Consider the following 21,134-nt stretch of genomic DNA (forward strand, 5'->3'; position numbering starts at 1 on the left):
TAAATAAATATGTGGGGATAATTACAGATTATACCTTTTAGATTATTGCACATTTTTATAAAATCTCTTTAATTTATTTATTTTAAAAGAGAAAGAGAAAATTTAAGAGTAAAATAGTCATTTAATGGTTTCCATTAACATTTATAATAACAATGAGCTATAGTTGAGGGGTCTTAGTTGCAATTAATCCTAAATATAATTTGTTTTGTAAACACTTTGGACGTTAAGTACCAAATGTTAGGATCGCTCAAGAGGTAATGAATGATATGTAAAAATTACAGCGGTTAAATTAGAAATAAACACATAACTCAGGGTGTAAAAGGGAAAAAAATTGAGTTTTATAATTAAGTCCCTGAGTTCACCTGAAATTACGAGATTTAAGAAACTTTCGAACTCGCTTCATGGGAACTTGCTTAAAAATAAGAGCCTTCCGCCGAGCTCCGCGCTGCTTCGCTGCCGTTCTCTACGACATTCTTGGTTGATGAGGACTCGGGAGCCATTCTTCGTCGGATTTATTCTTTCGAGGGCATGCTCGACCAGGTAATTAATCTCTCTTCTCCCTCCCTCCCTCTCTCTCTCTCTCTCTCTCTCTCTCTCTCTCTCTCTCTCTCTCTCTCTCTCTCTCTCTCTCTCTCTCTCTCTCTAATCTATTCTTGCTTTCTCGCACTCTTCTTTCTCTGATCGCTTTGGTTTTGAATTCGTAAACCCTTACGACCAGAATGATCGCAATTATTTATCAAAATGATTCTTAAATCAATACCTCAGGATGGTTGGTAGATAGGTTTGCGGATTGAGAAATGTTTCCTAATCTAGAGACGACTACCAGAACGAAGGAAAATTGTAAGATTTGGGTGGGCATGGGTTATATATCTAAGACACTTAAGATTGATTCAAAGTGCAGGGTATGCTATAATTTGACAACTTTATTAACGATTAATTTGAATAGATAACCGATGAACAATCTGGTGAAGTTCACGGAATGTCAACATACTTTTGATATCTGCTATCTCTTGTTTCCATGGAAGGTTTTAATCATTCAATTAGCTTTATAATTGATATTTTTCTGCTGCACTATTAGCAGCATGTACGTAGACTCCCTCCAATACGGGATTTGGGGAAGGCAACATGTACGTAGACTCACCCTCATCATTGAAGAGGCCGAAATTATGGATTATCCCACAATTCCAATAAGAGCTGTTATTCAAACAACTATCCTAGAATCTGATGATGGAGATTAGACCAACTAAAGCATAAATTAATTAATTAATAGAAGGCTCCAGATGGAAATCAGATAATGATCATGTGCTTGTATGTTCTGTTTTCCACCTTTCATGATATCAGTTTATATGTATCATGTGGTATCAATAAACTCACATTATCTTTCTTCTTTCTTTTTCATATAGGTTATTCTTTGGATCCCACGTGATGTTCTTGTAAAACTTAATACTGTCTCAAATGTTACCTTCTTTCCTAACAGCTGCTACAATGACTTCATTGGAAGCAATGGAGGGGAATGTGAGAGTCCAAAAGATGAACCTTGACGGCAACAGAAAAAGATTCCAGATAAGATGTATGGCATTGTACTTTGATGATAAACTCTGAGCTTCTTGGTTAGTTTGTTTCTTTTTTACTTTTAGTTTAGGTACTCAGAAGTGTTTTTCTTTGTAGAAGTTGCTTTTCTTTTACTAATTTTTCCTATTGGTGAGATGCCAATACAGTGGACTTACCTTCTATGTCATATTTTCTCTAACATATTTTGACTTATAAGATCTTCTCATCTAATTAAGTTATATGCATCCTCACTAGTATAAAATAAGGTCTTACAGAGGTATGCCTAGCTTGCTAACAATATGACAGCCATATACTTTGATTCCTGACTCAGATACAAGAACTTGCAACCTGAAAGCAAGAATAATTCCCTGCTTAAGGCTGCACAGACTTGACTATTCCATTAAAGTAAAGGTGGGCGCAAATGGGGGGTTAACAGGACGGTAAATATATATATATATATATATATATATGGAAACATGATTCAATCATCTTGCCACTTTCTGATTGGCATGCGGATACTTGCTTCACAAATTATGCTAGTGCAACCAAATCTGTGACAATTATCTCAGCCTTCCAAGTTAGAATTGTTGTCTGCTCAATTGTTCATTCACTTGTTCATACTTCATAATCATCACTGGATAGTAATTTGGGCCAATGGTGTCCTCTGAAGAATACTGTTGATCAAACTTGAAGTACACTTTGTAAATCAGTTATATTTACATCATATTTTATTAGTTTCTGATATCTGATATATATATATATATATATATATATGTATATGTATATGTATATACCATCCATAAATAATTGTCAATTCCTAATTTTGCTTAGATTTGCCCAGTCTTGCAATGGATAAAATACCAACAACATAGGAACTAGCATGAGTCTGTTTTTCAAATGTGATGCAGTTTGGTACTCTGTGATGTAAAACTCAATCAGACAATTCTTAATAGCAGCCACAATGATCTTGATGCCTTGATCACTGCTAGATTCGAAATACTTGATTACAAACTCTGAATATTTAGAACCAATCAAAAAGATTTACCCCCCTTTTAATTTATTAGTCTTGAATAACTGATCTTCTATTTTCAATAGGGAAAAATTCATTGATGAATGCGGCAAATTTCAGATTGACATCAAGGAAGGGGAGAACGAGGAGCTAAGTCTATTACAGGAGAAAGAGGAGGTGGAACTTGAAAATTTGGGAAATTTGAGATTGAAAATCAACACCCTACAAAATTCTACAGAAGAATATGCTGATGAGATTCTTGAAGAAATTCATAGTTATATTTCTGGTACATGCCTATGCTTATAAAGTTTGCTATAGTTTCAGTGTCTCTGAAACTTGTGAAGATTCTCTGATGAATGCAGTTTTTGAGGCTGAGTTGCAACATGGGTTCAAACTTCATGGAAGTTCTGAAGGATATTAATGACCTGAAGATTTTATTCAGTTCTATAGAGAGTTTCTAATTGTCATCACCCATCCGCTATATTATATAATCCATTGGCTTGATGCACGAGTGTGCATAAGCCCCTTCTCCTTGGTTTTGGCAATAATCCATGTATTATGGATAATGCAATCCCACAAAGTATTCTTCTTCATATATTTAGTATAATGCATTTAGTCTGTGGAAACAATCTCTTTAATAATGCAAATAAGGCTACCTACATATTTTACTTTCTACATTGGCAGAAGCCTTGGCATCTGGATGCACTTGTTTAGTTGCTTTCCCTGTTGGTTCTCAGTAGACAAGGTAGTTGTGGCATTTGCCTTTTCCAAGATCTATTATATAAGTTAATAAATTCGTTTGAGGAAAGCGTTCAATTATAGCTTAAATTAGATTCCATTTCATGGTATTTTTTTTATATCTTAGTTGTCTATTCTATTTAATGCCATTAATGTCCTTTTTTCCTTTCTACTGTTACTAACAATTAATACTCTCCAACTTATATTATGTCGAACAGGCAGCCTGAGCAATAGAACTTCTAACTAGTAATTGTGATTTAGAAATCTTATTGTGTCCAAGTGGTGATAAGATGGACTCTGAATCAAGTACCATATAAAAATGTCCAAGAAAGTGATCGAGAAGATATTCTGGTATTAATTTTTTAATTTGATCTTCTTAGGGCCAATGGTTGTGCCTTTCCCTGTGAATGCTTGCAGATCTCATCCTACCTTTAGCTTTTATCCTTTTGATGCACAACAAAGATCATTTTCCATGGCACTTTTCTGCTATATGCTTTGCAGAAGAGGCATTGGCTGTCAATATTGATCCAGTTGTTGCTCATCTTCTTCTTGCAGATATCATTTTCGCTGTTGCACTTCTCTCTGCTACATTTACAGACAAGATGTCGAAAGGTATGAAACTATCTTGCAGCATATTTCTTCTCTACTGTTTGACACATTAAATACATACAATTATCCCATCTTACGTTAGGATGTTTCCCCAAATGTACGTATTGAATCATGCACTGTGGTGAATTTTCATGTAGCCTGTTCCTTTGGCACAGGCTTCATTTTAAAGTAGGCATAATTATATTTTGACCCCTCAACTATTATAAAGAACTCTGATATAAATAATTTTAAAAAATTTCCTAGCTTAATATCTCTGTTTTATTGTCATATCTTCCAATCTTCTCCTTTAATGGTCTCAATGACAATTTTTATAAATATCAAACTCTAAAATCTATTTCTTATTTTGATTTATCTAATTAATTAGTCAAACTTTTTAACATTTTTTAAATAAAAATTTGACTTAATGACATAATTAGATAACCCGGCGATGTATATGTTTATTTCTTTTTCTTTAAGAGGGTAAAAGTAATACATAAATCAAAATATAATGAAATCATTTATAAAAAGAAAACAAAATAAACTAGAAACAAGATACGATGTACCGTGTGGGGAAGACCTTCCAGTGGATTGCGGTCCCTTGGAGCGGTCTTTGTTTGTAGGCTTGTAGGATCTAAAATTGTCTTTATTTTTTAACTTACTGACAGAAGAGACTTGTACAGAATATTCACATGGCAAGTATCACGCGTCATGTCTAATATAGATTGTGTCTTATTCATTGCATCCGTAGGCCAAACTGATAGCGTCCCCATTGCCCAGTTGGGTGAATATGGATTGCTGCACATGACACGTCAGCATTACATGGCGTGCATAGGCATCATGACTCTTTTGGTTGATAGCCACATATATATATATATATATATATATATATAGTATTTGATCAAAATAGGTCTCTTTAGAAACTTATTAGTGACAGGAAATGATTTACTCCCTAACCATGGAGAAAGAGAGTTTTTGACCAAAGTAGCTCTATTTTATATTTTATTTATTTAAATAAATTCTACCTTAAATTTAATACTAAATTTAAGCTGAGGCACTGCAAAACAACGATAAGTTTAGTATTTTACCTTTTAATAAAAAATTTAATTTTTTTTATAAAATGTTTAACTATTCAGCGTTTTATGTTTAGAAAACGTTGTAGTGTTTAAGTGTTTTATTAGAAAGAATTAAAAAAAATTAAAAGTAAAATTTGGAGGAGCTATGATATTTTTTCCTATCTTCACAGCAATATATTTAGTGACTAAAATAAATAACCGAGCACAAATTTATGATATTACAAACTCTTTTTTTTTGTGTGTGTATCTTTTTCTAATAAATCATTGAATTGTTGAACATTTTTTCTTTCAATAAAAACACTGATTATATTAGCATTTTTATTTTAAAAATGATAATTTAATTAATGTTTTACTTTTGGTTGCGTAAAATGCTTAACAGTTTAGCGTTGTATTTAGTGCTACGGTAAAATAGATATTTTTTGGTATTAAATTTAAAGTTTAAGCTATTTCAATAGATAAATTTAAAAACTAGTCTAGTTTGGTCAAAAACTAGGCAAAAAAATGCTATGTTATTTAGTGTTTTACCTTGAATTTAAAAGGACTAAGAAGATCAATGGCTTTTTTAAAACTAAATCGCTGAACAAGTAAATTTTTTTTGTCAAAACTCGATACATTATTATTGCAGTAATATAAAGACTTTAATTGAGACATTTTAGATAAACTAAGAGTCAGTAAGATCAACATTTTATATGCAAAAAAAAAAAAAATTTACGAATGCTTTAGTTGTAGCATAGATTGTAGAACACTAATAAGTATTCAAGAGTAGCATCTTTAGGTATTAATTTTAGGAGGTATATTATTTAGGTGCATAAGTTTCTTTTAGTTCAGTAAAAAATTAGCTCATTTTTTCAAGAATATATATATTTCTTTGGTTGCATCTACAGTGCTTACGGATGGTTTGACACGATTTTGGCAGTCGTTAGTGGATTATGTATGGGCTTAAAACGTGCCTAGAATATAGAACAGAGCTTGTCTCTTGTTTAGCCTATAAATAATCCAATATGAATTGAAGATAAGGTAAGAGCATAATTATCATCTACCACTATGGTTTGAGAAATCATTCAGAATCTCTTTAACTCTTTTCATTCGTGGGTCTCATCCTTGTCGGTTTTAGGGTATGATTTTGATTATTTAAATACAATAGAAGATGTGAAGTATGTTTTACTGCTGGAAAAGGTATTTTTGTTATTATATCTGTTGGATGGAAAGTACATCAATATCTATCAAGTTGGCCGGAAATACTAATTGTTGCTTAGCACCTTGGGACCTCAAAGGGTTTAAATGCAACAATTGGGAATTCAAAAGGTTACCTTGATTTTGGATCTAATCTAAGGGTAGAATATATTTAACCCTGAACTTAAGTATCATTTCTATTCCCCCTCCTCATTTATTTCCTATTTCCTAGTCAAATAGCCTCATTTAATATACTTTGTCCCATTCAGTTCTCAGATTGGAGGATTATCTACCCCTTCATGTTTGAGTACCCCCCACCATGGCCTATTAATTGAGTGGAAAATTTTAATATCCCCCCTATGCTGTGGATTGTTATGGTTTGGATTCTACCTTATTTTTATTTTTCAATAATTAACACTTTACTGTCACCACCATAGCATCCTAATATTACCATCAAAAAGATTAAGTGCCTATAAAATCAGAAAAGAAAAATAATTAAATATAATTATCTAGCTTAGAAATTTTACAAATATCATCTTGAATGTAACTGAACATCGTTTCCTAAATTCTTTTATTTTAAAGTATTAAAAATAAGAAAACCGAGAGATAGGGATAGTCCAATCACCCTCATTTACAAAAATAAAAGGCTGTTTAAAAATTCTTATAGTTAGCCATCCTATTTGCAATATTAACAGAGAGAAACTCTTCAGTAATATGAGGAAGATATTAAAATGATATATATATATATATATATATATATATATATATATATATATATATATATATATTTATGAACCAAAATAAACCTATGAGGCAGGGGGTTCTTAGCAAATTTCCCCATATTTAAAGCAAACACTGTTGATCCAAGCCTTGCCTTTTTCTACCGATCAAAGAAAACACTACTGTTGAAGTGTTGATCCAATCGGTCAAAGAATCTTTGGGCCAGCCTCACCAACCCTCCAATGGAGGAGGTTTTACTACCATAAATAAATAATAAAGAAGAAGTTTTACGTACTATAGTGATCGTGGAAACTAGACAGCAACCAGCACTCCCATGCAGGCATGCGTATTTGAAAGAGATGTAGTGTGACCACGTGCAACTGTCCTTTTTAAGCATCCACATGGGCTGGCTGTTCTAAAGAAATGCTGTCATAAATACCAACCAAATTAAATAGTAATATCATTTAAAATTTGTTTACATTTTATAGTTAGTTTATGATGCTGTATGTTCCTTTTTGTAGCTTTATCTAAAGTTTTTATTGGACATGGGTTAGAAAATGTCGACTTATCTAACTCCAACTCATACTGTTACATAGATAGTGCAGTCATGAAACCTCAGACTGCTTAAAAATAAAAATAAAAACCAAACTCATATCTGCTAAAATTTTATAAAATTATAGGGTAAATTATAGTTAACTCCGTTAGGGTCTAAACCGAGGTATTTAGTAAATGTTGGAATTAATGTGGTTTATTTGCGTCAATATTTATTTAGCGATTACGGGCCGATTTGGTTGGATGCTGTAGATTTAGCATACTATTTTTTGTTTTTGTTTTTGTTTTGAAATAGTTATAATTTTAAACATACTTAGGTATAGCTCCGATTCAATGAGGTAGATCTCCCTTCCCTTCTAATTGAATGGATGTTATATAGAGACTCTCTACATAAGAGGATCCATAAGTATATAATTAATTACATTTAGGCCTTCTTCTTACTTTTTACATTCATAAATATTCGTGTTTTTTAAGGAACATCATACCAAACAGCCCCTAATTAAGTTTCTTTTTTTTTTACATCTCGTTAATAACAGAGATAAACTGTAGTCTGTATCTATAATCATCATCTGTAGACCCCCCCTTGTCTACCAACCGACCAATGGATTATGAAGCCAGTCTGCCAGGTGGATCCCCACACCCTTGTAGCTTCCTCCCCCTCACTCTCTCTTCCCAAAACCCTCCTCCCCCAACTCCCAACGTTATATAACACAAAACACCCCCACAAAACTTGAAATTTGGATCTTCCACCGTTAACGTTCTCATTCTCATGGCTCACTCTTCCCTCCTCCCCATCATCCTTCTCTTCCTCTTCTTTCCTCTATCCCACCAACTCCAACTCCATCCCACCGACTACGCCGCCCTCTTCGACATCCATCTCACGCTCCGTGACCTCCCCGGTTCCACTTTCTTCTCCACTTGGGACTTCCCCGATGGTTATAACTCCTCTTCCTCTCGACCGTGTCAAAATTTCTCCGGCATCGTTTGCTCCTTAGCCGACGACGATGAGTCCTACCTCCGCGTCTCCGTGCTCACCCTCGGCACTGGCCTCGCTGACTCCCCCGGACTCGAGGGTTCGCTTCCGCCCTCCCTCTCTAACCTCACCTCCCTAACCGACCTCGTCGTCTACCCCGGCCAGGTCTCCGGCGAGATCCCGTCCGACCTCGGCGCTCGCCTCCGCCGCCTCAGGCTCCTTTCCATTTCGAGGAATCGTATCTGCGGGGGGATCCCCGCCTCTCTCGCCGGCTTGCCGGATCTCCACACGCTCGATCTCGGCTACAACCGTCTCGAGGGGCAAATCCCGATTCCGTTGCTCTTGCCTTCTTCGACGAGCCTCAAGGTGCTCATCCTTGCCGGGAATGGCGGGCTTTCCGGCGAGATCCCGCCGGAGTTCTCCGCGGCGCAGCTGCTCCACCTCGATCTACGTGGCAACTCCGTATCCGGTGGCCTTCCGCCGATTCCGTCCACGCTTCGCTACCTCTCGCTCTCCGGCAACTCTATGTCCGGTCTACTCGACTCCTCCTTCACTCTGCCGCTTCCGGATTTGGAATTTCTAGATCTCTCTTCCAACAATTTCTCCGGGGCGATCCCGCCGGTCGTTTTCTCGCTCCCGCGGCTGTCGTCGATACTCCTCCAACGGAATAAGCTCTCCGGCGGGGTCGAATTGGCTCCGCCGCCGCCGCCGCCGCCCCCGCCGGAGTGGTCGGTGGTGGATCTGAGCCATAACTTCTTGTCCGGGGAGGTGCCGGCGGGGCTGGCAGCGGCGGGGAGCCTCTTCTTGAACGATAACCGAATGACCGGGGTGGTGCCGGAGGAGGTTGTGAGGATGGTGTTCTCGGGGCGGATGACGACCTTCTACGCGCAGCACAACTTCCTCACCGCCTTCCCGGCACCGCCGCTGCAACTGCCGGAATCAGTCGCTCTTTGTCTCTCCTACAATTGCATGGAGATCGCCTTCGCGGATGCCTCCGCCGGGTGCCCCGTCAGTGCCGGCACTTTGCTTTCCCGGCCGCCCTACCAGTGCCACGGCGGCGGCGGCGGCTGATGGATAATGCAAAGGTTCTTTCTATAAATTAGTTTTTTTTTTGGAAAACTTAATAATTAAACAGGTGAGATTAGAACTCTGGTAGGCAAAATTATATTTCAGATCCTACTAACAAATTTATGATTCACATCCTATATTTCTTTTAGTATTTAAATTAAATTTTGCGCCAGCGCCCTATTTTATTGACTACTAAAGTATTTTTTTTAAGTAAAATTTAAAATATGGGACTAAAAATATAAATACTAAGAAGATAGGGTGTGAATCATAAATTCGTCAACATGCAGGGTTTGAAATGTAATTTTCTCTCCGTTTTAAGATCCCCACTTGTTTAGATATTAAGTTCTTCGTGAAACGTTGTTTAACGAAGGAGCTCACGGAATCCGACCGTCTAACGGTCGAATTTTGTGTTAGCTTCGTCCATTGCCAGTTTGCTACTTGTGATTGGATTTGTTTTTATTTGCCGGGCAGCGCTAACGGTCGCATTTGATCCGTGGATTGATGTATTACTACTTGCGTACAAGATAGTGGGATGGTTGGCAGAGGAGTAAAGCCAAGTAATTAAAGGCTTGCTGTTCCAATGCCTATTTAACTTTATTCACTCTCTTTGGGTCTCGCTTTAACTCAACCAGTGTCTCTGTTTGTCGATAGTACATGTACTCCTGTCACTTTGGATAGTTTGAAGAAGTAGTTATCCAATTTGGAATGTTTACATAATCGCCACCAAAAAAGATTTAAAGTTTCATAATTGCCACAGAAAAGCACTTGCAAAATATCATTTCATTAATTAAATTTAACTAAACCACAATAAAAACCAGACTTAGATTCAACAACACAGAAAAAGGCATCTTACCATTTTGCTTATAAACAGTTCCATAAGTTATCTAATACTTTATCCGATATTATAATACAAGGAAACATATCTATTTTTCATGCAAGACATAAATCGCTTATAAGTATATCACTCTCTAAATTTCAAGAAACAAAAAATATTTAAGTCGTTTATATATATTTGTTAGCTTTAACAACAATTTATTTGAAATATTCTATGAATATGGCGTTTCTCACAATTCTGCAAGAATTAAAAGGTCTTAGTAGCAATTGAAATATTATATAGAATATGATGGCAATTATAATATTTTAAAATTATTAGGTTAAAAAAAAAACCTTTCTAATAAATTAAAATGATTGGAGTTGCAAAAAGAAATAAGAGCAGCCTTCTTTTACAAAATCAAAGCATAGATGTCTTTTCTTGCAAAAAGCTCCGGCACTGTCGTAGACTCATAGTCCTTACTTCGTAAAGGAGAAGTCGGTGAGTCTCCAAAAAGCGATTAGCTCTCATCAAAAGCGCAGGCAGCTCCTCCTATTCCTCCAATAAGAAGTTTGAAGAAAATAAACTTTGCAAAATGGGGTGCTACGCAATAACTGCATACTAATCAATCAAACAAAAGAAGCAGACAGGAGCTACATATGAATAGATGAGAATTATTAGATACATTATTTTTAGCTTACTTGTGAGGTTCCTCAAAAATAATGAATGTAGTGCCACTTTATGCATTTTATCATGCGTGCCAAGTGCTTCTGCAATCCCTTCACCCTACAGCAAAGTAAATTCAGATTGCCCAGTGATTTTCTTGTGGTCCAGCGGTAACAGCATCTTCATCGCCATGAGCGAAAAGCTTTGTGATGAACCACCCACCGGCACTAATAATGATAATGTCAATCTAACAAAAAACCTAAGTTGATCCTTGTCGTCGAATGGCAACAACAGTTTCATTACAACGTGCACATCTATATGAGCTAGTTGCTGCGCAGCGAGTTCGGAGACAGTAATAGCAGTACCTGTAATCAGAAACTATATTAGGCTCCATACGTTGACAATAAGAAATATTATGTCCCAGAAGGATAATGGAGTACAAAAGAATCAGAGATATTACTAATCTTCTCTTTGGGTTACTTAGAAAGGAACCTTACTAAACATGATGACTACGGGTGTAAGCGAGCCAATCTCAAGTACGCTGAGCCTAGCTCGGCTCGGCTTGAAATTGATTGAAGCCAAGCTTGAACTCGGCTCCAACTAGCTCGGTTTCAAAAACTTTCTTTAATATTTGCTTCATAATCATATCATTTACACATTGACTTTTTGAGAGGCTATACATATAAAAATTTCTATTTCTATATTTCTTGGTGCGGGGGACTAAATGCCACTCAGCCAATTTAAAACATTAATCGCTTTTACTGTTTTAACATTACAAAAACCATGACTTTAACCCGCCTCACCTGATTTTACCTTGAAGCACAATAACTAACTGCATGACAACACATCTATGTATATTATTAAACAGACATTCATATCAAGCTAATTTGAGCCAAGCTTGACTTAAGTCAATCTCAAGCTGAGCCGATCTTGAGTGGCTCGCAAGCTGACGAGCCAATATGACACGCCTAGTTGATGACTGACAGATGTACTATGTTACAAATTACATCTGTTTGTTTCTGATTTATATTTGCAACTAGAGAGAGAATAGATTCCCATGCCTATGTTAATCAGATGCATGTACATGTAGAGATAGTAAACAGACAGCTCCTAAATAAAATTGACTTATATTTGGGCATCTCAAATGATAAGAGATAATCCAACGCTTCAACTAAGGGTTCGTTTTGGCCTCTACAAAACATGCTGTAGCAAATCTTTATCATAGATAAGATGGCTTGCCAAAGATAGTATTTAATATCATAACATCAGAGTTCACACTTCAATGTGCCTTTCATGGAGGGCATCCTAGTGGAAGGGCTCAGGGCTCATACATGTAAAGAGGGTCCATTTGCAATCCAGCTCATTTAAATCATCTTCAGCATTGTAATATCACACTTTATCAAATGCTCGAAGTTAAGCCCAGACTGAGCAATTATTTAAGAATGAGAATGCATTGATGCAAAGAATAATTGTCATCACATGATTGTATTTGTTAACCATTTAGATAGATCACTTAAAAATATGGATTTCATTTTATTGCAGGCAATTCACCAAATAATGATTGGACAATCTAAACTCATTTAGTTTATTAGACATAATAGTCATAGAAGTAAAACCATCAGACATCTACAAACTGAATTGATTCATTCACAACAAATAACATTAACCTATACAGATGAGAAGTACAAGTACCTGTGTTGACAAGGAATAGCTGTAAAGGGAATGCTAGGAGTTGAATGACATATGGGGCACTCTGCTTCATCATTGGAAGAGCCAAGGGATTTATCCTTAGAGAATGGGAGAAGAAATTTCTTGACAGAGGATGAGTTTAAAAGAGGAAGAAGCAAAAGCAACATTTCCTGTATAACAATAATAATTTTATTATTACATCATAACATAATAAATCTTGAAATAATGTTGGTATGAGATTTTTGAAACCTAAAGCAAGAGAGTGACTTTTCATAATCAAGAAACAAAAGCTAAAGTTTATCCTAATAAATCTTTGAAATAATATCAATTATTTGCTAGAGTTCAAGAGATAAGTAATACCGAAAATTCATTCCACACCAACTGGCGATTCATGTACTCAAAGCTGACAGCTCTATTCATATTAGGACTTCCATAAACAAGCCTTGCTCGCAAAGCCCTTTCAATAATACTTCTATATCTGTATATATCATACATCACATTTGTGCAAAAGTCAGAACCAAAAAATGTACTAACTGCTGCAAGACCTTAAATATCACACATGAATCAGTAGATCTGCTTTTCCAGAATTTGAGCTAAAATTGAGCAAAGATCAACACTTTATCACAACACTATTGTGGTTCATGAAAATATAACATCAAACCAAACATCCTCTTCTATTCACCATTTATTACTTATAGACTTTATTATTTATTTTGCTTTCAGTACCTTTGGAATTTATATTGATTCTTAGCCTTTTCTGTTATATTAAATGTATTGAGATAGCTGGCCTCAACTAGATGCAGTTAGCTGCTTATTGTTGATTTTGGGTTAGAAAACTTAGACCAAAAGAAAGCCTAAAACAGCTAAAACCAGTAATAAATTTTGTTAATATTTAAAAATCAACATGTTAAGCTGAGTTGGGATGTACTGGAAACAAAATTTTTTATTTGTTGATATTTTAAAGTCTATAACTGCTAGGCTGAGTTGACCAACACATTATTTTACTAGAATTTTACAATGTGGTCATTGAGAAAGAAAATTGAAATAAGAAATATTAAATTATGAAGAAGTATACCTCCCACTATAAAGAAATAGCAACAGGTTACAGAAAGAGCAGGCCTTGTATAATCCCTCCATACGTTGTATCAAGATCCAAGCTCGACGTGCCAATGATCTCTATGTCACAAGAGAATATAAGTTACACTAAATTATTAGTGCACTGATATTCATAATAAGCTTGAAAGATAGGGGCGAAAAATTACCCGTTCAGAATCACCCCATCGACGAAAAGCAGAGAATGACTGTAGACGGGACCAGATATATTGGCCACCTACAGTGCTTAGGCAATACCATATCTTTTGAGAAGCCGAAAGCCCAGGACCTTCCAGTCCTGTTCTAACTGAAGAAACATGACATAAGATAGTTATTTTGAAGATTTGACTATTTGAGCCATAAAAAGGAGACATAAATAACAGTAACCATAGGCAACTATCATTAGGTGGACATATTAGTATCCTTGTCAACGGAAATACACGTGAACATTGTCAGACTATTAAGTCCTGTATTTGTCACCCTCTCTTTTTATTGTTTAATTGATGATAAATCAAAAAATTGAAGGTGCAATAAAAACAGCACTACATTTAGTTGGTGATGTAATCCATTCCATCAAGTATATAGATTTTCATGGGCAGTTCAAGTACAAATTAGTTTATTAAATTATCATATCAAAAAGCAAGCAACACGAAATCTACCTACAGCACCTACATGCTACTCAGATATATTTAGACTTGTTACATAGAAACTGACTTTCCGATCATCAGTAATACCAAATCCATATGTACAGTTAATACACAGAATCAACGTGTGGTTTCTGCATCTAGTCATGTGATCCAGCCAGATGACCAAGCCATGCCAAATCAATCTTTGTATGATGCTAAATTTCAGCCAAAAGATCAAGCTAGGTTGATATACTTTTGAGTCAAGCACGGTTGTGCTTGACTTGAAATGAGATCTCAAATTAAAGATCGCCTCCTACATCACATTCCAACACAAAACACTCAGCGAGTTACCAATAAAAAATGATACAGACGACTGTTAATGACACTGCAATAGCCAGCAGTTTGGGCACTATGCTAGCACGATTCAGCAACCACAGCCACCATATCTTACTTACAACATTCAACCATACCATACACTTCCTTTCAATAAATAAAAATAAGTCCCAAGTAAACGGCCATACGCTCTTCAGCAACCATAGGCTTAATTATTAACATGAAGATAAATTTTGGATGTTCCCATGCACGAATCCAAAAGCATTTCCAAGCAATAACCAACAAATCCCTCATCCAATCAAAAGCTAAAGCATTAATATACTATAACAGGAAAAATCAAGTTAACTACCATGGGCAAGGATGAATACCTTCTTTTCCTCCAGCGGGCACTGCACGTTCATCTCTATACCTCAAATTCATCAACGCATTCCCTGGAGTTGGCTTATCCACCCAAATCGAGAACCTCCATATAAGAAACTCAAGGAAAGCATCAAGCTCCGGCTCATATTGAAACAAGAATCCTGGCTAACCCCAAACAAGAGGATCACAAACACAGTGATTACTACCGCAAAGAACATCAGAACCAAGAACTAAACTCCCAATACTAAAAAATTTGAAAGTACCTTCATCAAAGAGAAGACTTTGACCAACTGTTCTTTCAACATGGCCGACATCTCCACGTCCAACCTCGCCGCATCGAATTGGTTGACTCTAGATATCGAAATCGGAATAGAAACCTATCGAGCAACAAGAATTTATACAGCTCAAGCCAATTGGACCCGGCTGACTTAAAAATCGAGAAAATAGATGAAAACAGATAGCAACCTGAGAAGATTCTTGCAAGGACTTCCATCGAGGGTACAATCTGTGGAACTCGGCGATCCAAGCGTCTCCGGAAGGGGGATCGAATCCCGAGGAAGAGGATGAGGAGGGAGCTAGGGTTTCTTTGTCCATGGAACGTGCGGTTCCAAGTCGCACAAAGAAGACAAAGCGAGAAAAAGAGTCACAATGGGAGCTTTTTATTAGAACTTCAAGATATTTAAGCTTAAGGTCAGCTCGGCTCGGCTCAGAGCTACCATATAGGCTGAGCTCCATCCTACGGCTCGGCGGCTCGCTTAATGGAGCCAATTGTTGGAATTTTCAAACTCATCTTTTTTTTTTTTTATTGTCCCCCAATATAAAGGCACTTACGCCCAATTAAATTTTAGCTAATATATTAATCCGCCTAGTTAAAATTTTAAATTATATGTCCAACTATTACTCTGAACTAAACACTGTTGAGCTATTATAGTCATTGCGCTGCCGAACTGCTTCTTCAAATTAATCCCACAGTGCCAAATTATTGAATTAAAATATGTCACCAAATAATTTTCTTCCATAATAATTATTTAGAGTTTTTTCTTCTTTTTTTTTATCATAGGGATGTAATAGAATTTGGTTGGTATTTTCAAACTCACTAACTACAAGAGTAAACTTGAGCTGAGCCAAGGTGGAGAGAAGATCCTCTGCATTGCCTGACCTGACTGTAGTTAATTGGTACGATCATTTGTTAGCACGATGAGTTGGGTAACATTTCTTTATTTATATTTTATGGCGAGCCTCGCCACCGGAGCATAACCGAATAATAAATGACTTACTTGCTGTCATGTACCTTAGTGGTTAAAAGGAAATGATTAGCTGCAATCTTAGATTTATATTTTTAAATTACCAAATTTCCACTGCATTCTTAATTTCTTATATATTTACATATAAAGTTAGTAAACGACATAATAAATTGATTAGATTAGAGAAAATATGTTTACATAACAGGAAGGGGAGAAGAACTTTATTATATCACTGGAGGGATACACACGCGAATAAAGAATTTAGAGGGGTTTATATGCTAAAAAACCCAAATGATATCAGATTGTAAATGGATCCGGGTCTTACGGTGACCCGATCCGAATCCGACATGGGCTTTCTACTTAATGTGGGGCCCATTGCCGGATCCCCGCCTTCGGCTCCAACAAGAGTTGTGCTTTTCTCCTCCTCCTCCCTCCTCCTCCCTCCCTCCTCGAACCCCACCGAAAACCCTAACCCTAATCCCTCAAGAATCCAACAATGGCGAACCTAGATTGTCGCATGTACGAGTCCAAGTACCCCGAGGTCGACACGGCCGTGATGATCCAGGTGAAGAACATCGCCGACACGGCAGCGTACGTCTCCCTCCTCGAGTACGGCCACATCGAGGGCATGATCCTCTTCTCCGAGCTCTCTCGCCGTCGGATCCGATCCATCTCCGCCCTCATCAAAGTCGGGCGCATCGAGCCCGCCGTGGTCGTCCGCGTCGTGCCCGACAAGGGCTACGTCGACCTATCGAAGCGCCGGGTCACCGAGGAGGACGCGGTCACCTGCGAGGAGCGGTACAGCAAGAGCAAACTCGTCCACTCCATCTTCCGCCACGTGGCGGAGACGCTCGACCTCGATCTCGAGGACCTCTATGTTCACGTTGGTTGGCCTCTCTATCGGAGATATGGCCATGCCTATGAGGTCCTTCTTCGATTCCTCTTCCGTGAATAATTTTTTGGGCTCTTGTTTTGCATAAAACACTAAATGTTAAAGAGTCTTCTTGCAAAGAAAACCCTCCTTTTGACATCTTTGCAGAATGCTACCTTCATTTTCAAGTATATTTGCAGAAGACTACTTCTTAGTACTTTTCTTTTTCTTTTGAGTAAAATGCGGCGCTGCGCTCCCCTGTAACCCACCTTTAAAAGAAGAAGAACCCCACATGAAGGATCTTTTTGTGAAAATAATATATATTATGGGGACGTTACTTAATGAGTTATGAGTGTAAAAGGTGGATTTTTTTTTTCTTTTGCAATGTTGGGGTTTCCACCATCTATTTTACATATACGTCATCTCTATTTGATATTTGCGTGTATACTGGTGAAAAACCTTGTTCCAATCTGCATGTATACATTTAAAAATCTTTAATTATATGTTGATTTTCTAGAACCAACAACTAAACATTATTTACTTGATAGGTATATATGTAAATAAGAGACTTATACAAATATCAAGTTTGGTGAGGGTACTAATAAACACATAAAGGATCCAGAGGCGTATAAATATAAATATCAGATTCAGAGAAACATACACAAAAGCAAGGATTTTAGAGGGTTATACGAAAACCTCTATTTTATTTTGTTTCTCTTTTTCTCTCTTGAATTCTTGTAATTGGTGATTAGTTAAATTTCAATAAGATGTAATTTGTCATGTTTATGTAGGCGTTCAAGTTGATTGTGGCAGATCCTGATTCAGTTCTTGATTCACTTACCCGGGAAGTGAAGGAAGTTGGGCCTGATGGACAAGAGGTGGTGCTGGATATGCTATAACTTACTGCTCTTGTTCCTGGTTTTCTTCTTTTATGCATAACTTATTGGCAATGCAGGTGAATAAGATGGTGCAGGCACTGTCATCAGAGGTTAAGGATGCATTGGTTAAGAATATCAGGAGAAGGATGACACCACAGGCGCTGAAGATACGTGCTGGTATTGAGATGAAATGCTTTCACTTTGATGGGGTTCTCCACATCAAGGTAGCAATGACCGACTTCTTTCTGGTTATTCCTTTTCATGTCATGCCATAATTTATGAGTGCTTCTCTAACCAAATTTTTATGTTTTGTCTAATTTTCTACACTTCGATGTTTAAGAATGTTTGCCATGAGTTAGATAGGTGCTTTTGATGAGGGGTTAAACACTTTTTGATGAGGGGATAATGTCTGACTGATTGCTTTTCAGGAAGCTATGAGGACAGCAGAAGCTGCAGGATTTGATGACTGCCCTGTGAAGATCAAGCTTGTTGCTCCTCCCCTTTATGTCCTGTATACACAGACTCTCGACAAGGTCGGTGAGAAGTGAATAAACTTTTTGACTCATTGGCTCGTTCTGAATTTGTTTATGTAGAGAGATTCTTTAGGAACATTTTATTGGAAGAAATTAATAAGATTGACTCATTGGCTCGTTCTGAATCTGTTTATGTAGAGAGATTCTTTAGGAACATTTTATTGGAAGAAATTAATAGATTGTTGTTAGTTAGGGAGTATCTCATTATGTCCAGCACAAGGATTCGTAAGGACAACTCCATAAAATTGGTCTTTTCCTTCCAAATGAATCAGGAAGAATGGCAAATTTATTTGTTTCCAGTTCCTGATATATTCTGAGGGAGCCCCTTAAATTTGGCTCCTAGTCACAGATTAGTCCTTAAAAGTACTTTTGAGTGTGATGCCATAATAGTGTAATACTACTACTAGTAGTTAAACTTTTTGAGAAATTTAAGTGGGGAGGAGATCATGAGTTCTTAGTACAGAGTTTGATGTGGAATTTGATTGAACTTTTTTCAGCAATATAGAGATAAAAGTGAATTACTGGAAATTGATGTAGATTAAGTATCTGATTTCAGTGCTTCTGTTTTCTGTGAGGTTTCTAAGTAGGCAGGTTTCTGCTAAAATTAATTATATGGGTTTGATGCATGACCATGTCTGCTAAATTTATGCAATTATATTTGCTGCTTGTAACGGGAGCATGGACTGCGCTAAGATTGTAGTTATTGTGTTCTTCCCGTTCCTCTATGTTTATTCATGCTCTCATCACTGGACAGGACAAAGGGATATTGGTTCTTGGTAATGCAATCAAGGCTTGCACTGAAGAGATAACCCGGCATAAGGGAAAACTCATAGTAAAAGAAGCGCCGAGAGCTGTAAGTTTTATTTACTATTTAGATTGAGTTCGTTTCTTTCTAGTTCTATTCTACAATTTCATTTGTGAAGATATCTTTTCAAAATGTATGATTCAAGAAATGCTTATTTCTATGTTTGCTCAGAGCAAAGTAAAAAAAATGAAAACTCACAGAAGTCACTCAGATACCAAAGCAAAAAGCTTAAATATATGCCTGCATAAAACTATGAAAATTGCATTGAAGCCCTTATATAGGTTGATATCATATCTAAGATGGGGAAGTGTGCAATTTTGACTTTCAGAGGGTAAATGTGCAACTAACCAAAATTGATGGCAATGCATGATAAGATACAAGTAAATCAGATCTTACATGTTGTCTCTTTATTTAGTTATTATATCTTTTGTTATGTTGCACTAATAAAAGTTGATTGACAAAGTTAACTTACCTTGTCTTAGTTTGTTCTAGTTTTATCAATTTTGCCATTATTGAAATTGTTTTGTTAATATTAGCATCATTCAACACCACTGTCATAAAATTGAGCATCACATGCTGTTTACTTAACAAAATCTCATTGTTTCCATATAGCAGAACCAATTACACTTTCCAATTTGATTTCAGTAAAAACCCAATTGACTCAGGAAACCTGTATTCCTTTTCAATCTGGAACGCATAGAATGCACCTTTTAAGATGTGAACCATCTCTGTTTCTTCCTATATAGTAAGTGTTTCTGCGTGCAGTTTATTCAACCGTTTGGCTTGATGTTTCCCATAGGTGAGTGAACGAGATGATAAGCTATTTGCAGAGCATTTGGAGAAGTTGCAGTCGACTAATGAGGAGGTCGATGGAGATGAAGACAGTGAAGAGGAGGAAGATACAGGAATGGGAGAAATTGATGTCGAGAATCCTGTTGTTGGAAGGGCTGACTAGAATATTAACTAATTGGTTGATTTTGAACATCTTCCTATCTGAGATTAGTTGTATAGCACCAGGTAAAACTCAGTGCTTGTAATAGTGTCAACTTAGGTATTCAAGATGGTGAACCGCTGCCTTTCCTTGATATTTTTTTTACTGATGCTTATCTATCAAAACTGGAAAAGTTTGTTCTTTTAATTCATGTGGATGCCTTAATAATGATGCTTTCCCCTCTAAGTACTAGTAATTTTCATTACCTGAAACCTAGAAGCTAATATATTCCTGTTGGATCTCAGCTTGATTTTCATTACCAAAGTTCTTTCAGCAAAATTTGAGTGAATAAAACGTTTCGGTGGGTTTCAGCTGTGTTAATCTAAATCTCGGTTCGTATTTATTTTCATAAATTATATCATTTGTGCTGCTAAGATATTTTGCCTGGTAAAGGAACTAATTGTCAACGTCTTTTAGATTGACTATCTGATTACCTAAAAGAAATTCCACGTTTTCATCTTCCTACCTGTGACGGTTCAATCTCATTAGATGACCAACAGGTTTCCATAGCAAAATCTGTAGGGCAACACAACTACCCAATTTTTGAAAATACTCTGCCCATTGGCTCATTATAATCGCATCGACTTGTCCTCGTTCAAGCCCACCTGGTTAACAGGATGTTCAACGAACTAGAGGGAGAAATCCTGATATCTACCCTTAACCCCCTTGACATTCTCGGTTTGTAAAATGATTAAATTGCACTTAATATGTCTGAAAAGAGAAGCAGTAAAACAGAACCGGTTATAAGATTTTCTTTTCTTTTCTTCTTTTCCTGTGAGAGAACAATGGC

At 36.7% G+C, this 21,134-nt stretch overlaps 3 protein-coding genes and 1 long non-coding RNA gene across 5 annotated transcripts; 3 read left to right on the forward strand and 1 right to left on the reverse strand.

Moving 5' to 3' along the window:
- Positions 1 to 4: 4 nt before the first annotated feature.
- LOC140792717 (uncharacterized) lies at positions 5 to 3,211 on the forward strand. The gene is made up of 3 exons (XR_012109798.1): positions 5 to 540; positions 1,478 to 1,570; positions 2,647 to 3,211. It is a non-coding gene; the product is annotated as an uncharacterized lncRNA (long non-coding RNA).
- Positions 3,212 to 8,068: 4,857 nt separating this feature from the next.
- LOC140792469 (receptor-like protein 32) lies at positions 8,069 to 10,042 on the forward strand. Its single transcript, XM_073143494.1, has 2 exons — positions 8,069 to 9,462; positions 9,917 to 10,042. Exon 1 carries the CDS (start codon positions 8,174 to 8,176, stop codon positions 9,446 to 9,448), a length of 1,275 nt encoding a protein of 424 aa, XP_072999595.1. The 5' UTR covers positions 8,069 to 8,173; the 3' UTR covers positions 9,449 to 9,462; positions 9,917 to 10,042.
- A 494-nt stretch (positions 10,043 to 10,536) lies between these two features.
- LOC140792470 (peroxisome biogenesis protein 2) lies at positions 10,537 to 15,669 on the reverse strand. Of its 2 annotated transcripts, XR_012109759.1 has the most exons (9): positions 15,488 to 15,666; positions 15,286 to 15,399; positions 15,031 to 15,187; positions 13,874 to 14,010; positions 13,687 to 13,787; positions 12,972 to 13,089; positions 12,615 to 12,781; positions 10,958 to 11,287; positions 10,537 to 10,808 (listed from the first exon to the last, which is right to left on the reverse strand). XR_012109759.1 is itself a non-coding variant. In XM_073143495.1 (8 exons), the coding sequence occupies exons 1-8, from the start codon at positions 15,614 to 15,616 to the stop codon at positions 11,182 to 11,184; spliced, it is 1,029 nt and encodes a 342-aa protein (XP_072999596.1). In that variant the 5' UTR covers positions 15,617 to 15,669; the 3' UTR covers positions 10,886 to 11,181. The 2 variants fall into 2 exon arrangements, 1 of the variants encoding a protein (XP_072999596.1); XM_073143495.1 differs by lacking the exon at positions 10,537 to 10,808 and having other exon boundaries at positions 10,886 to 11,287; positions 15,488 to 15,669.
- Positions 15,670 to 16,480: 811 nt separating this feature from the next.
- On the forward strand, positions 16,481 to 20,512 carry LOC140791642 (eukaryotic translation initiation factor 2 subunit alpha homolog). Its single transcript, XM_073142249.1, has 6 exons — positions 16,481 to 17,191; positions 17,929 to 18,015; positions 18,093 to 18,239; positions 18,444 to 18,548; positions 19,303 to 19,401; positions 20,153 to 20,512. The coding sequence occupies exons 1-6, from the start codon at positions 16,763 to 16,765 to the stop codon at positions 20,306 to 20,308; spliced, it is 1,023 nt and encodes a 340-aa protein (XP_072998350.1). The 5' UTR covers positions 16,481 to 16,762; the 3' UTR covers positions 20,309 to 20,512.
- The last annotated feature ends 622 nt before the right edge of the window (positions 20,513 to 21,134 follow it).

The sequence above is a fragment of the Typha latifolia genome, chromosome 7 (assembly GCF_019914945.1).
Source record: "Typha latifolia isolate L0001 chromosome 7, TyphaL0001v2, whole genome shotgun sequence".
NCBI lineage: Eukaryota > Viridiplantae > Streptophyta > Magnoliopsida > Poales > Typhaceae > Typha > Typha latifolia.

Bases quoted from the DNA above. Each gene is read 5' to 3' on its own strand.
- LOC140792470 (XM_073143495.1), bottom strand. From the start codon at position 15,616: ATGGACAAAGAAACCCTAGCTCCCTCCTCATCCTCTTCCTCGGGATTC. The intron at 15,188-15,285 runs GTACTTTCAAAT...GTTTGGGGTTAG, and splicing joins AAGTCTTCTCTTTGATGAAG to CCAGGATTCTTGTTTCAATA. The intron at 11,288-12,614 runs GTACTTGTACTT...TTCTGATTACAG, and splicing joins GCTATTCCTTGTCAACACAG to GTACTGCTATTACTGTCTCC.
- LOC140792469 (XM_073143494.1), top strand. From the start codon at position 8,174: ATGGCTCACTCTTCCCTCCTCCCCATCATCCTTCTCTTCCTCTTCTTT.
- LOC140791642 (XM_073142249.1), top strand. From the start codon at position 16,763: ATGGCGAACCTAGATTGTCGCATGTACGAGTCCAAGTACCCCGAGGTC. The intron at 17,192-17,928 runs GTCCTTCTTCGA...ATGTTTATGTAG, and splicing joins GATATGGCCATGCCTATGAG to GCGTTCAAGTTGATTGTGGC. The intron at 18,549-19,302 runs GTCGGTGAGAAG...ATCACTGGACAG, and splicing joins ATACACAGACTCTCGACAAG to GACAAAGGGATATTGGTTCT.